The sequence below is a fragment of the Sinohyriopsis cumingii genome, chromosome 3 (assembly GCF_028554795.1).
Source record: "Sinohyriopsis cumingii isolate HCF-2022 chromosome 3, ASM2855479v2, whole genome shotgun sequence".
NCBI lineage: Eukaryota > Metazoa > Mollusca > Bivalvia > Unionida > Unionidae > Sinohyriopsis > Sinohyriopsis cumingii.
Window position 1 is genome coordinate 153659975 of NC_142963.1, and position 14922 is coordinate 153674896.

The following is a 14922-nucleotide window of genomic DNA, read 5'->3' on the forward strand; positions in this document are numbered from 1 at the left end:
TTTTTCTTTTTAAAACGATTAACAGCTTTTGATTTTGAAGGTAACCCCACCAAAAAGACCCCCAAACTAACAAGTAAACTTAGAACATGTTTTTCTTAGATTTGCTTTGGTTGGTTTTATGAGTTAAATGCTATTTTTCTGCACGTGATAGGCGGCCAGTATAACTTTTAGAGGCAGAACCGGGGAAAACCCCAGGACCCAGTGTCCCACGGGAATCAACCGACAAACTTTCTCACATACCAACTTTCGCAGAGCCGAGACTTGGACCAACGCGGAACTAAGTGAAATGTAAATGATCTGAAATGGGAGTGTCTTAGACTACTAGGTACCCCAGACTTGCTTCGATTTTCTTGCATTTACAAGGGATGCGTGAAAGCAAATGAAAAATGGGAGAGGTAGAACATATAATATTGGACCTAAATTAATAAAGCTAATTTTTTTCTTAATAGTGACAGTGCAGAGAATATTACTGTAAGTATTTGATTAAAAGTTTGTCATATTTTATTTCTTTTGAAAGCATAACTTATTCTAAAAATGATAGAACCATACTGTATCTGACCACCAACAAAGACTGTCAAAAATTGGCAAACCATTTCGTTTCTAAATGCATTTATTTATTCACAAAAATGTTTCCCGTACAGTTCAGTCAGTTTTACAGGACCCTGCCAATATTTATTTATGTGTGCAGAACTTGTATACCAGCATGCTCATTGTGGCAACATGACCGTATTCATAGCCTTTTCCTTTCTTCTATTTCGTGTTCTTTTTTAAAATAATTTTTCAAAACTTCTTGTTATCAGTTAAAATCAATAATTTCCTCATCAAAATATAAATACCCACGTATCGCTATCGATACTGTCGCAACAGATTAATATGCAGGCAGGCATCATTAACTGATTGCATCACACCACGCAATTATAAACGAAATTGGAATATGCACCCACGTCTCCACCCCACCCCCCAAAACTCAAACAAACATCAACAATTTAGGAATAAAATGACATTTAAAAGAAATGGCACCGGAAATTGGTTGAAGTATGTAAAAACCTTGGTATTTTTAATTTTCATGTTATTTTGCCTGCAGTTTCATTATTCCAGTTTTTAATAGTTGCAAACATCAAAGACATTATGAAAGCAAAATAAAGTGGGAAATGCAGGAATTTAAAAAAAAGAAAAGAAAAATGTAACCACGTAAGTTGCGATCATGAAAAATATGCCCATTAGCTTTATCCTTTCACATATTTGCGAATATAATAAAAATGTTGAATGATCTGTATATGTGGTCAGCCTGATTGACTTCTCCTAGGTTTCTTGCCGCAAAAACCATTGGAATTATCACGCATTAGTTTGTGAGACCCAACACCGAAGGGTCTGTTTCAGTAGGATATACTCACTTTTAAGTGTTTCCCTTTTAACAAAATACCTCTGCCTCTAGCTGTCAATCAATACTTTCATATTCAACATTCGGATGGACCAATGACCGATCTCCTAACGGGCTATGCGTGAATCATTACGCAATTGTACCTTTGGATACATTTTACACCTTAAAGGGACATATTGCACCGATGGTTGGGCTCCTATTTTCCACCACCTGTCAAGTAAGTTTATTCAAATTGTATTTAAAAAGTGACTAGCTTTTTTGGCTGCTTAAAATAACTTTTATTTTTGATGAAAATTTTACGTTAAATTTGTAATAACATATAATATCCAGTATGTGAGCTGAATACCTCTCATGTTTGATGTTCAGATATCCATCCCTAGCGTATATAAACTGACACACAAAAAACATACAAGTTACAGTCACTCATTACATAGGAGGTAACATACAAACTTCACCAAAAATGAATAGACCCTTTTTCAGCGTCCTTAGAAAAGGCCGACATTCACAAAGAACGCAAGAACATGTTGTCACAAGCAGCAAATAATCATCCACTATCCCTGATCTCCGTTCTATGCAAAATGCTACAAAGGAACATTATTACGTCCAATCTACCGTGGCATATAAACCAAAGCAACCTTCTCTGTGTCCTACAATATGGATTCAGAGAAAGTCGCCCCTGCAAGATCCAGTTTGACATGAAGGTATATTTAGTCAGAAATGCAATAGTAGGTAAACAGACTGACATAATTTAAAAAAAAATAGATATTAATATATCCTCTGACGAATCATGAATAGTTTTATGAGGCAGTGCGCCGCTTGTCTCTTTCACTGTATTAATTATTTGGCTTCATACTTAATGTGTCTCATCTACTACAATAATTACTTGGCTTCATATTTAATGCGTCTCATCTACTACAATAATTACTTGGCTTCATACTCAATATGTCTCATCTACTACAATAATTACTTGGCTTCATACTTAATGTGTCTCATCTACTACAATAATTACTTGGCTTCATACTTAATGTGTCTCATCTACTACAATAATTACTTGGCATCACTCTACCTTGTATCTTCCATTATATTAATTACTTGGCTTCACACAACATGTGTCTCTTCTACTTTATTAATTAGTTGGTTTCACATTAAATTTGTCTCGTCTGCTACATTAATTACTTGGCTTCACACTACATTGGTCTCTTCGCGTCAGTGCCACCCTGCTGGTTGATAATGCTGCTCAGTTAAGTGAAGGACTCCATCTCTTCCAGGGGACTTCCCTGCAGTGTGACTGGGTTGATACTGGCATAAGTGATCTTGAGGATCTTGGTCTTGTCTTTGTGGATGCTGAGGTCAACCTGTGCTGATGTGGCTGCCATTAAGTCGGTCTTGTCCTGCATTTGCTGCTGACTATGGATCAAGAGTGTTAGGTCATCGGCAAAGTCCAGGTCCTCAAGTTGATTCCACAATGTCCACTGGATCCCATTTCTCCGCCCATTGGTGAACATCTTCATAATCCAGTCGATAGCGAGAAGGAAGAGAAACGGCGACAGCAAGCAGCCTTGCCTCACGCCAGTTTGCAGTAGGAAGCTGTATATGTGCTATCCTGCATGAATGACTCTGCAGGACATTCCATTGTAAGTGTTCTTGATCAGGTTCACCAGCTTGTTTGGGATGCCACAGTGGCGAAGAAGATACCACAGTGTCTCTCGGTCCACGCTGTCGAATGCCTTCTCGTAATCGACAAAGTTGATGTAGAGTGAAGAATTCCACTCCAACGATTGCTCGATTATGATGCGATGAGGAGCTATTTGGTCCGTACACGATCTGTTTTGCCGGAAGATTGCTGGCTCATCTCGTAACTGTGGGTCAACGGCCTTCTTCATCCACTCCAAGAGGACCCGGTTGAAGACTTTCCCTGGTACTGATAAGAGTGTGATTCGTCTGTAGTTGGAGCAGTTGCTGGGGTCGCTTTTCTTTGGGATCTTAATGAGGTGTCCCTCATTCCAGTCCGTCGGTATTTCTTCTTCCTCCCACATCTTCTCAAAGAGGTGGTATAACATTTCCACTGAAGCATCTAAGTCTGCTCTGAGGGCTTCTACTTGGATGCCATCAGGTCCAGCTGCCTTGCCGTTCTTCAGCTGGGTGATGGCTTTCCTGATCTCGTCTCTGGTGGGATTGTCACAGCGTATGGGGAGATCTGCGTTGGCTGGGTGGATTTCTGGGGGATTTAGTGGGGCTGGCCTGTTCAACAGTACTTCAAAATGTTCTACCCATCTATTAATCTGGTGTTGTGTATTTGCTATGGTCTTTCACTGCTTGTCCTTTATGGGTCTCTCTGCTTTGCTGTACTTGCCGGACAGCTTCTTGTTGATGTCATACAGCTTCTTCATGTTTCCACTTCCGGTCGTTTCTTCTGCCTCTGCTGCCATTCCTTCAACATAGTTTCTCTTGTCTATCTTAATGCTTCTTTTCACTTTTCTGTGGGCGTCAGTGTACACTTTTTGTACCTTTACTTTTTTAGTTCTTCTCCTACCGACCGAGTCATACCAAAGACTTATAAAAATGGTACATGCTGCATCTCTATGCCCTCAGTATTAAGAGGTTAGTGTTAGGACTGGTGAGCCTGGTGTCATGATAATATGAGTAGGTGGGACATGATGCTACATGTCTGCAGCATGATGCCCCAGTGCTAGACATCACTATAAACTGCCACACTGCAGACATCGTAGCGATATGACTGAAAAATGTTTAAAGCCACGTTAAAAATCAAACTTACACACACACACACACACACACACACACACACACACACACTTGTCTATTCTACCGTATTAATTACTTTGCTTCATACTATAAGTTATTTCTTCTACTACACTAATTACTTTGCGTCACACCGCTTCCAAATGACAAATCAAAGTTCACTTTACTCTCTTTCTATGATCGTTTAAAAAATGGATGTATCTAAAGATTACTACAAATACTCTCCTCCTCCTCTTTACAACAATACAATACTGGAATTCTCTCTCTGAAATTCATACTCTGCTTACTAACATGGACCTGTTTAAATTGGCAGTCAACGGCTTCCAAAAGACACAGACACACACACGTACACAATTATGATATTCTACGTCATTCACTGTGTCCAAATTTGAACATCACTAATCTTTCACTCGATCAGTCATAATTCAAGTCATTGTTCTGGCTGAAATGTATATCCCCCTTCAAACATACGAGTTATATACAACGATAGGACCTGAAGTATCAGTCTGACGAGGAAGTACATAAAAATAATAAACAAAGCCAATAATAGGACAATAATGAGTACCAACTGAGAACGGGGAGGGGGGATAATGAAAAATACGCAATCAAGTTATGACCTCAAGAATGGGAGAAGTACACATTTTATACAAAATTGGAAAGTTTGGAACTCGAGTCTAGTAATTTAAAATCTTACTGGACAATAGTCCAGCAAATCAAAATCTTTTTGGACAATACTCTAGCAATTAAACATCGTATTAGATAATAGTCTAGTAATTCAAAATCTTATTGGACAATAGTCCAGTAATTCAAAATCGTATTGCACAATAGTATATAATTTTGAAATATTATTGAACAATAGTCTAGCGATTAAAAATCCGATTGGACAATACATCAGCAATTCAAAATAGTTCATTTTATTGCCTAAGATATCATCACTAGCTTCATATCATCTTTAATTATTGAGTAAATTAAAAAGATATTAATGAAACTGAAAAAAAATCAGTTGTCATAAGGATTATTTTGTTTCTGTTTCAAATACCGATGATAAGGGTGCAATTCTTCCTACTATCAAATTATGTAATGTTAATGTTCTGATACTGATGTTATTAATACTGATGTTGTTAATACTGATGTTATTAATACTGATGTTGTTAATACTGATGATGTTAATACTGATGTTGTTATTAATACTGATGTTATTGATACTGATGTTATTAATATTGATGTTGTTAATACTGATGTTATTAATACTGATGTTATTAATACTGATGTTGTTATTAATACTCTCGTTATTAATACTGATGTTGTTAATACTGATGTTATTAATACTGATGTTATTAATACTGATGTTATTAATACTGATGATGTTAATACTGATGTTATTAATACTGATGTTGTTATTAATACTGACGTTATTAATACTGATGTTGTTATTAATACTGATGTTATTGATACTGATGTTATTAATATTGATGTTGTTAATACTGATGTTATTAATACTGATGTTATTAATACTGATGTTGTTATTAATACTCTCGTTATTAATACTGATGTTGTTAATACTGATGTTATTAATACTGATGTTATTAATACTGATGTTGTTAATACTGATGTTATTAATACTGATGTTGTTAATACTGATGTTGTTAATACTGATGTTGCTAATACTGATGTTATTAATACTGATGTTGTTAATACTGATGTTGGTAATACTGATGTTGTTAATACTGATGTTATTAATACTGATGTTGTTAATACTGACGTTATTAATACTGACGTTGTTAATACTGATGGTATTAATACTGATGTTGTTAATACTGATGTTATTAATACTGATGTTATTACTGACAATGAAGCACGATATATTAGTCAGTTATTCAATGTTAATGTTTTATGAATCTGATGTTATTACTGAATAGTAAAATAGATATTGTCCATTAATGTACTGTTAGTGTTTTTAATACTGATGTTAGTACTGACAAGGAAACACAAAATATTTTTAAAACATGTACCATTAATATATATATATATATATATATATATATATATATATATATATATATATATATATATATATATACAGGTGTCATTACTAACAAGGAAACGCCAGATAATATTGTCATAAGGCATGAAGATCAGATGGGAGAAGTCGCAAGTTACTGGAGAAAAACACAAATTTCAACATGATTTCTGAAACACTTGTACTACTTTGTACGACACAATTAACTTAAATTAAATATCTATCTCGGTGGAAAATTTCACATATTAACTGTTTACAAAAAAAGAAAGACAAGCTCACTCAAACTATAATCACATTTCGTAATTAAGTTGTGCTGGAAAATTGTTCGAGTAAGTAATTTTTAAAACAATTATGCAATTATTTTATAATCTTTTAAGTCGAATTTTGTCTAAAGTCTACAAGGTATTCCAGCTTATTGATATATACGATAAAATTTGTCAAACGTTTGATTCTAATAGGTACAGGTGCAATGTATTTCGTGACAAGTCTTAAGCTATTGACAGAGTTCATCAGTTATTCAACAGAGTTGGAAATGTTGTTATTTTAAACATTACTGTATCAGTGTTAGAAATGGTAAAGCTTGTGTACCACAAGGACTATATTAATCCTACTAAGCATATTTACTACAAGGACTATATTAATCTCAATAAGCATATGTACTACAATGACTGTATTAGATCCACTAAGCACATGTACCAGAAGAACTGTATTACATCCATTAAGCATGTGTACCGCAAGGACTGTATTAAATCAACTAAGCATGTGTACTACAAGGACTGTATTAGATATATTAAGCACGTGTACCACAAGAAATGTATTACATCCATTAAACATGTGTACCACAAGGACTGTATTAAATCCACTAAGCATGTGTACCACAAGAACTGTATTACATCCGTTAAACATGTGTACCACAAGAACTGTATCAAATCCACTAAGCATGTGTACCACCACAATGACTATATTAGTTCCACTAAGCTTGTGTACGACAAGGACTGTATTAAATCAACTAAGTATGTGTACGACAAGGACTGTATTAAATCCACTAAGTATGTGTACCACAAGGACTGTATTAAATCCACTAAGTATGTGTACGACAAGGACTGTATTAAATCAACTAAATATGTGTACGACAAGGACTGTATTAAATCAACTAAGTATGTGTACGACAAGGACTGTATTAAATCAACTAAGCATGTGTACGACAAGGACTGTATTAAATCCACTCAGTATGTCTACGACAAGGACTGTATTAAATCCACTAAGTATGTGTACCACAAGGACTGTATTAAATCAACTAAGCATGTGTACCGCAAGGACTGTATTAAATCAACTAAGCATGTGTACTACAAGGACTGTATTAAATCAACTAAGCATGTGTACCACAAGGACTGTATTAAATCAACTAAGCATGTGTACCACAAGGACAGTATTAAATCAACTAAGCATATGTACCACAAGGACTGTATTAAATCAACTAAGCATTTGTACAATCACAATGACTGTATTAAATCTACTAAGCATGTGTACCACAAGGACTGTATTAGATCCACTAAGCATGTGTACAATCACAATGACTGTATTAAATCTACTAAGCATGTGTACCACAATAACTGTTTTATATCCACTACATTTCATTAATGACATCAGTTATATTGTTTGTCGTAATGTAAACCATGCTAAGTTATTTAGTGATGATAATTGTTGTATTCGTGTTTCCAATAATTTGTTGGTTATTGAAAATGATTTACATTCCTGTTTGCGACACTTGTGCCATTGGGTCCAACAGTGGCTCGCAACATTTAGACTTCTCAAACAGAATATGTCTGCATTATCTTGCTTAGGTTTTAACACTTTTCTATTTTTAGTTTTTAAATACTTTTTTATTACCTTTCTTGATAAATATAAACATCTTAGCCCAACATTGTTTTCCGATGACAAATATAAACATCTTGACCCAACCTTATTTTCAGATGACAAATATAAACATCTTGACCCAACCTTATTTTCCAATGACAAATATAAACATCTTGACCCAACCTTGTTTTCAGATGACAAATATAAACATCTTGACCCAACCTTGTTTTCAAATGACAAATATAAACATCTTGACCCAACCTTGTTTTCAGATGACAAATATAAACATCTTGACCCAACCTTGTTTTCAAATGACAAATATAAACATCTTGACCCAACCTTGTTTTCAGATGACAAATATAAACATCTTGACCCAACCTTGTTTTTAAATGACAAATATAAACATCTTGACCCAACCTTGTTTTCAGATGACAAATATAAACATCTTGACCCAACCTTATTTTCCAATGACAAATATAAACATCTTGACCCAACCTTGTTTTTAAATGACAAATATAAACATCTTGACCCAACCTTGTTTTCAGATGACAAATATAAACATCTTGACCCAACCTTGTTTTTAAATGACAAATATAAACATCTTCACCCAACCTTGTTTTCAGATGACAAATATAAACATCTTGACCTAACCTTGTTTTTCAGATGACAAATATAAACATCTTGACCTAACCTTGTTTTCCGATGACAAATATAAACATCTTGACCCAACCTTGTTTTCCGATGACAAATATAAACATCTTGACCCAACCTTATTTTCCGATGACAAATATAAACATCTTGACCTAACCTTGTTTTCCGATGACAAATATAAACATCTTGACCCAACCTTGTTTTCCGATGACAAATATAAACATCTTGACCCAACCTTGTTTTCAAATGACAAATATAAACATCTTGACCCAACCTTGTTTTCAGATGACAGATATAAACATCTTGACCCAACCTTGTTTTCAGATGACAAATATAAACATCTTGACCCAACCTTGTTTTCAAATGACAAATATAAACATCTTGACCCAACCTTGTTTTCAGATGACAGATATAAATATCTTGATCCAACCATGTTTTCAGATGACAAATATAAACATCTTGACCCAACTTTGTTTTCTTGACCCAACCTTGTTTTCAGATGACAAATATAAACATCTTGACCCAACCTTGTTTTCAGATGACAAATATAAACATCTTGACCCAACCTTGTTTTCAGATGACAAATATAAACATCTTGACCCAACCTTGTTTTCAAATGACAAATATAAACATCTTGACCCAACCTTGTTTTCAGATGACAAATATAAGCATCTTGACCCAACCTTGTTTTCAGATGACAAATATAAACATCTTGACCTAACCTTATTTTCCGATGACAAATATAAACATCGTGACCCAACCTTGTTTTCCGATGACAGATATAAACATATTGACCTAACCTTGTTTTCAGATGACAAATATAAACATCTTGACCCAACCTTGTTTTCAGATGACAGATATAAACATCATGACCCAACCTTGTTTTCTTGACCCAACCTTGTTTTCAGATGACAAATATAAACATCTTGACCCAACCTTGTTTTCAGATGACAAATATAAACATCTTGACCCAACCTTGTTTTCAGATGACAGATATAAACATATTGACCCAACCTTGTTTTCAGATGACAAATGTAAACATCTTCACCCAACCTTGTTTTCAGATGACAAATATAAACATCTTGACCCAACCTTGTTTTCTTGTTAGAAAGAGAGCGATCACATTGATGATACAATTGGGTGAAATTATTAGACGTACAATGAGGCTTGAACCGACATGGCAGATTATCTTTTTCACCCTATGATATGCGTGCAATGTTATATGTTATAGTGAAATCAATTTAAGGAACTCAGTAAACAACCCTTTGAATACGTGTATTGTATTAGTCTCTGATCAGTACATATGCTTCATCTAGTGCTATCGTTTCGAACTGAGCGCAGTTATTTCTGCCTCGTGGAACTAAAATTTGACAAATATATAAAACTTTAGCTACTTACCTGTTTATATGGCACGTTAAACACAAACACACACACGCGCGCGCGCGCGAGAGAGAGAGAGATATAGAGAGAGAGCGCTTGCAGACAAAGAGGGAGATCATATTAGTGTTTGCTTAACAACGAAATTTATGTCTTTATAAATCAATATAACTGACTAATATAGGCTGTTAGTACTGAGCAGCCACTACACGGGAAGATACTATTTGCTTTTAATGCGAATTTGACAAAAATGTACTTGAATTCATTACAGAACCTTCCTGCCGTAGGAAGAGGCTCTTCAGCACAGTTTATTTAGTGTAGCTGGTTTATAGAAATGAACTATATGATGTAAGTTCATTAGCAATGCTGGAGAACGTGCTGTTTGGCATTGATACGACAGAAACGAACCCTAAGGTTAATTCAAACATTAGTATATACAATATTATACAATATTCTGCATCGTGTAGTGATAAGTTAATAATCATGTTTATGACATTAATTTGAAGCGTCTATTGCCGCGACAAAATCGAGTTTTGTGGTTTGTTTGAAAATATCTAAAGTCATTCATAGTAGAGAGCAATGATGTTGAGTAAAATAGTAAATTCCTTTTGTTTAAGACCACCCATTCTCAAAAGAAAAGATATCATGAATATATGAGGACAAAATGGCATGACCTCCAAATAATTCTACATTTCCTAACTTAGCACTCTTTCTGTATTGGAAAATATTCAATTAAAATTAGTACGAAACTTTTTATCATTATAAAATATTTATAAAAATGTATTTCTGCAACATAAAATATTCAGTGATATTAAGTCTTTAATTAAATCAAAATTCTCATTTCAAGAAATTTGTTTCTTACATGAAAATTCCACTTCAATAATTAAAAAAAGAAAAGAATTTATATGTGCTACTTTAGTCGTTGCATCATTGAATCTGGTACGGCAGGTTTTCGACAGCATCTTCACCATCTTCGGGTACTTTAAGTTACTTTAATACTTTTTGTTCTATTATTCACACTGTGATTTATCAGGAGCATATTTTTCATAATAGTTAATTTTGGACGCAACTGAAACGTTACTAATGATCAACGTTCGCTCTCATATAAAGTAAAAAGATTTAGAAGTCGATATCACCAGGCAAAATTTGTTAATGGACAGCAAAGGATTAAGATCTTATACCAAAACTTTATGCCTCTTTTTGTACGCGGCCAATACTGACTTACTTTCTGATATGCACGATGTGACAGAATTGTCATTGTCTTTGATACCTGCGGAGTTTCCCACCATAACTCTTTATTTTCTAAAGTATAGTAGATTGCACAGATGAAGACAGTGATGTGTGTGTGTGTGAGTTTCAGTCACATCGCTTCGATGTCTATAGTGTGTCAGATTATAGTGATGTCTAGCTGGGCTTCATGCCGCAGACATGTATTATCATGTTCCATCCAGCAACATTATCATGACGACAGGCCGACCTGTCCTAACACTAACCCATTAATGCTGAAAGCCTGGCGAGGCAGCTGGTTGTACCATTTTTATGTCTGTGGTATGACTCGACCGGGCTTAGAGCGAGTGACCCCGCATCCGAGGCGGACGTTCTAATCACTTAGGCCACTAGAGCAATCACGGTGATATATAAAGACAGCGATATATAAAGACAGCGATATGTAAAGACGGTGATATGTAAAGACAGTGATATGTAAATACAGCAATATATATAACGAGAGTGATATGTAAAGATGGTGATATATAAAGACAGTGATATGTAAAGAAGGTGGTGTGTAAAGACGGTGATATGTAAAGGTAGCGATATGTAAAGACGGTGATATGTTGTTGTTGTTGGGTTTAACGTCATTTTTCAGCACACGATAGGCTATACATGGCGGACAGTATTAATGGTGGAGGAAGAACCCGGGAAAACCCCAGAAAGAACAACCGACCCACGAGAATCTACTGGCAACGGTGATATGTAAAGACAGTGATTCGTAAAGACGGTGATATATAAAGACAGTGATATGTAAAGACAGTGATATGTAAAGACAGCAATATATATAAAGACAGTGATAGGTAAAGACGGTGATATGTAAATACAGTGATATGTAAAGACAGTGATATGTAAAGACGGTGATATGTAAATGCAGTGATATGCAAAGACAGGAAACATATTCTTAATGGGATGGCTTTTTCTTTGACTAGAACTAGTCTTGAACATGTTCACAGTGTAAGGGCACTGTTCAAAAGAGCAGTCTGGAACTAATTTTCTTTGATTTGATTCCACCATCAGTTGGTGATGGTGTGCAGTATTAGTGCTAATATGTCTGTACCCTTCTGTAGATAAGAAACTAAACATAATTCTGTCTGTATATCAAACATATATAATGCATGTTGTACATATATCTCTGTTTATATATACGACCAAATTATGGAACGATTTATACAAAATACATATTCTCTTAATTATTATGAATGTTACAATTCAGGTAAACCTCATCCTACATTACTGCATTGACCGTGTGTCTCGTGATCAATTTGTGTAATAATACGTTTTTCATGTGTACGTGTATTTACCGTGTGTCTCGTGATCAATTTGTGTAATAATACGTTTTTCATGTGTACGTGTATTTCATTTCATCATTCAATGCCGTATGCTTGCAGCAGACGTATCTTCAACCACAGTATATAAAAAACACAATTATATACAGTATTTTATTATTTTCTATGGTTTCTAACTACTGTATCATTGCATGGTTTCTACTGTTTATTTAATCACATTTTGATTATTTTTGTTCGTTGTTTCTGCTAGTATTCATTTGGTTTTTTACTTTCATTATTTGATAACACACATATGCGAATAGTTTGCGTTTTATTTTTGTCTTTTGATGAAGGACATTAACTAAGTAGGTATTACTTGTAAAATTGTCCATTTGCACATGTAGGCTGCAATAATTTATGTTTTTGTCGAACCGAAACTGATTGTAACATATTTAATTAGGTCTCATCACCAATCAGTACTATGTAATTGATCATTTCTAAGCTGTGGTGAATAGGTGGGATGTTGTAATTGAACCGAACTAGTGTACTTAGATGCTGTCGTCATCTTCGCTAGAAACGGTTCTGATACATTAACCCAGTGGTCTAAAACTCAAACCACCCTGAGGGCCGCATGAGGGCATTTTTGATGGCTCAAGGGCCGAACCGCCTTTGTTATCTCTCATAACACCTTGTGACGGCAATCATTTTGCGTGCCACATGGACCCTGTAAACCTATCTACATTGGTTAACAGATCGGAAACTTCAGCTAGCGAAGATCGGTTGTCTCGAGTGTCGAGAGACTTAAAAGACAAGAACAACAACTATGGCGCCGTATTTAAACTTACTTAAGGTGCTGCGAGATAAATTTATGAATGTAGGATAAATTTTGAACAATGATTTTGCCCCTGGATACTTGACATTTAGTACGGAATTACAAGCAGAAAGGAAAATGGGTGATCCTTAAACGTCTTCGGTCAAAATAGTCCTACAATGAAGACATAGCATATGTTGGTTTTGTTTTAGATCATCGTCACGGTCCTAAATGTAGGACTACGGTCATAACTGTTCAGGCTACACTACAGATTCGTCTCCTATAGATGGCTCAAGTCCATTATGACTGACTCATACCCTAGTCCTAAAGTGTAAGACGCATTTCCTGATATTTATAATTTGTATTGTATAGGCGACCTAGAGAAAACCCCACAAATATCGGGGGAGGTGACTTACACTGTTGTACTACCATAGTCCTACAATGTAAGACATAGCACAATTTGTTTTTAAGTGATATGTCTTACATCCAAATGTATAGCATGTTCCAATGTCGCTGACATCAGAACAAGTAGTCAGAGTTTCAGGAATATCTCACACATTTGGCAGCATATATTGATACTCATCCACTAATTAATGTGTAATTAATATACTTACTGTGCTGTCTTTATCCTGGTGGAATGAAAATATGACACTAGCAAATGGATGCATTTTCATGTTCCACTGACATACATTTGAATTTGTTGCAATGCGATGGTAGTCGAGGTATGCCAAAGTTTGTTTAAGTAGGTTCGTGTGACGGATATGTTTCTTGAACGAAACAAAATGTTGCTTTACAGTTCCAATAGGCATAATATGTTTTTACTTGTTTCATTAAAGAAAAATATTTCAGCTTAACCCGATTTTGACATTCTTGGCTTTCATCGCTTTCCAGCCAACTGAATTGTAGGCCAATGAAACTTGAAAACAGGTCCATTCCTTTTGTGAGAATTTGAATTTATTAGAGAAAAGACATCAGGGTAAGTAAAGTCTGACAAAAACATAACTTTACTTTGTAGGAAAGCATTGTTATTGGTTGCTAGTTGTGTGTGATAGTTCTGAAAATTTGACTTTTGTTATTCTGTTAGTCGACATCAAAACACGCTACACAGTGCCATTAGTTAGGCAGTAAGACCCATCACCCCCAGAACAAAAATATCGGGTGTTTTGTCTTGCATTGTAGGACTAGGACAACCCCTGACTGATAATATATTCATGTTTACTCTAGGAGTAAAGGAAAAGTAAAAGTGCAAAATTTGAAAATATTAAACCATGACCATGACTATGACCGTATGTTGTACTTTACATTCCTTCTAATGATAGTTCATAAGTAGCAAAGTTACCATAAACTCAAGTGTCTTAAAAGTTACAGACCTGAAAGATTCCATATGTGCAGTGTAGGATGAGTGACATTATGACACAGCTAAAATGTCCAAGTTACTTGACCTGCAGGACATGTAGCTAGCAGTTTTCCATCCCTGCTCAATGTGGTAAGCGACACCTAAGAAGGATGATGTACAAGCAGTTTCAACGCT

At 35.1% G+C, this 14922-nt stretch overlaps 1 protein-coding gene across 1 annotated transcript in view; it reads left to right on the forward strand.

Annotated features, from left to right (window-relative positions):
* The first annotated feature begins 9537 nt into the window (after positions 1 to 9537).
* LOC149804176 (uncharacterized) overlaps positions 9538 to 14922 on the forward strand; it is a 193701-nt gene continuing 188316 nt past the window's right edge. Inside the window, exon 1 of the mRNA XM_089954057.1 lies at positions 9538 to 9703. Coding sequence (XP_089810183.1) covers positions 9538 to 9703 — 166 coding nt within the window. The remainder of the gene's footprint in view (positions 9704 to 14922) is intronic.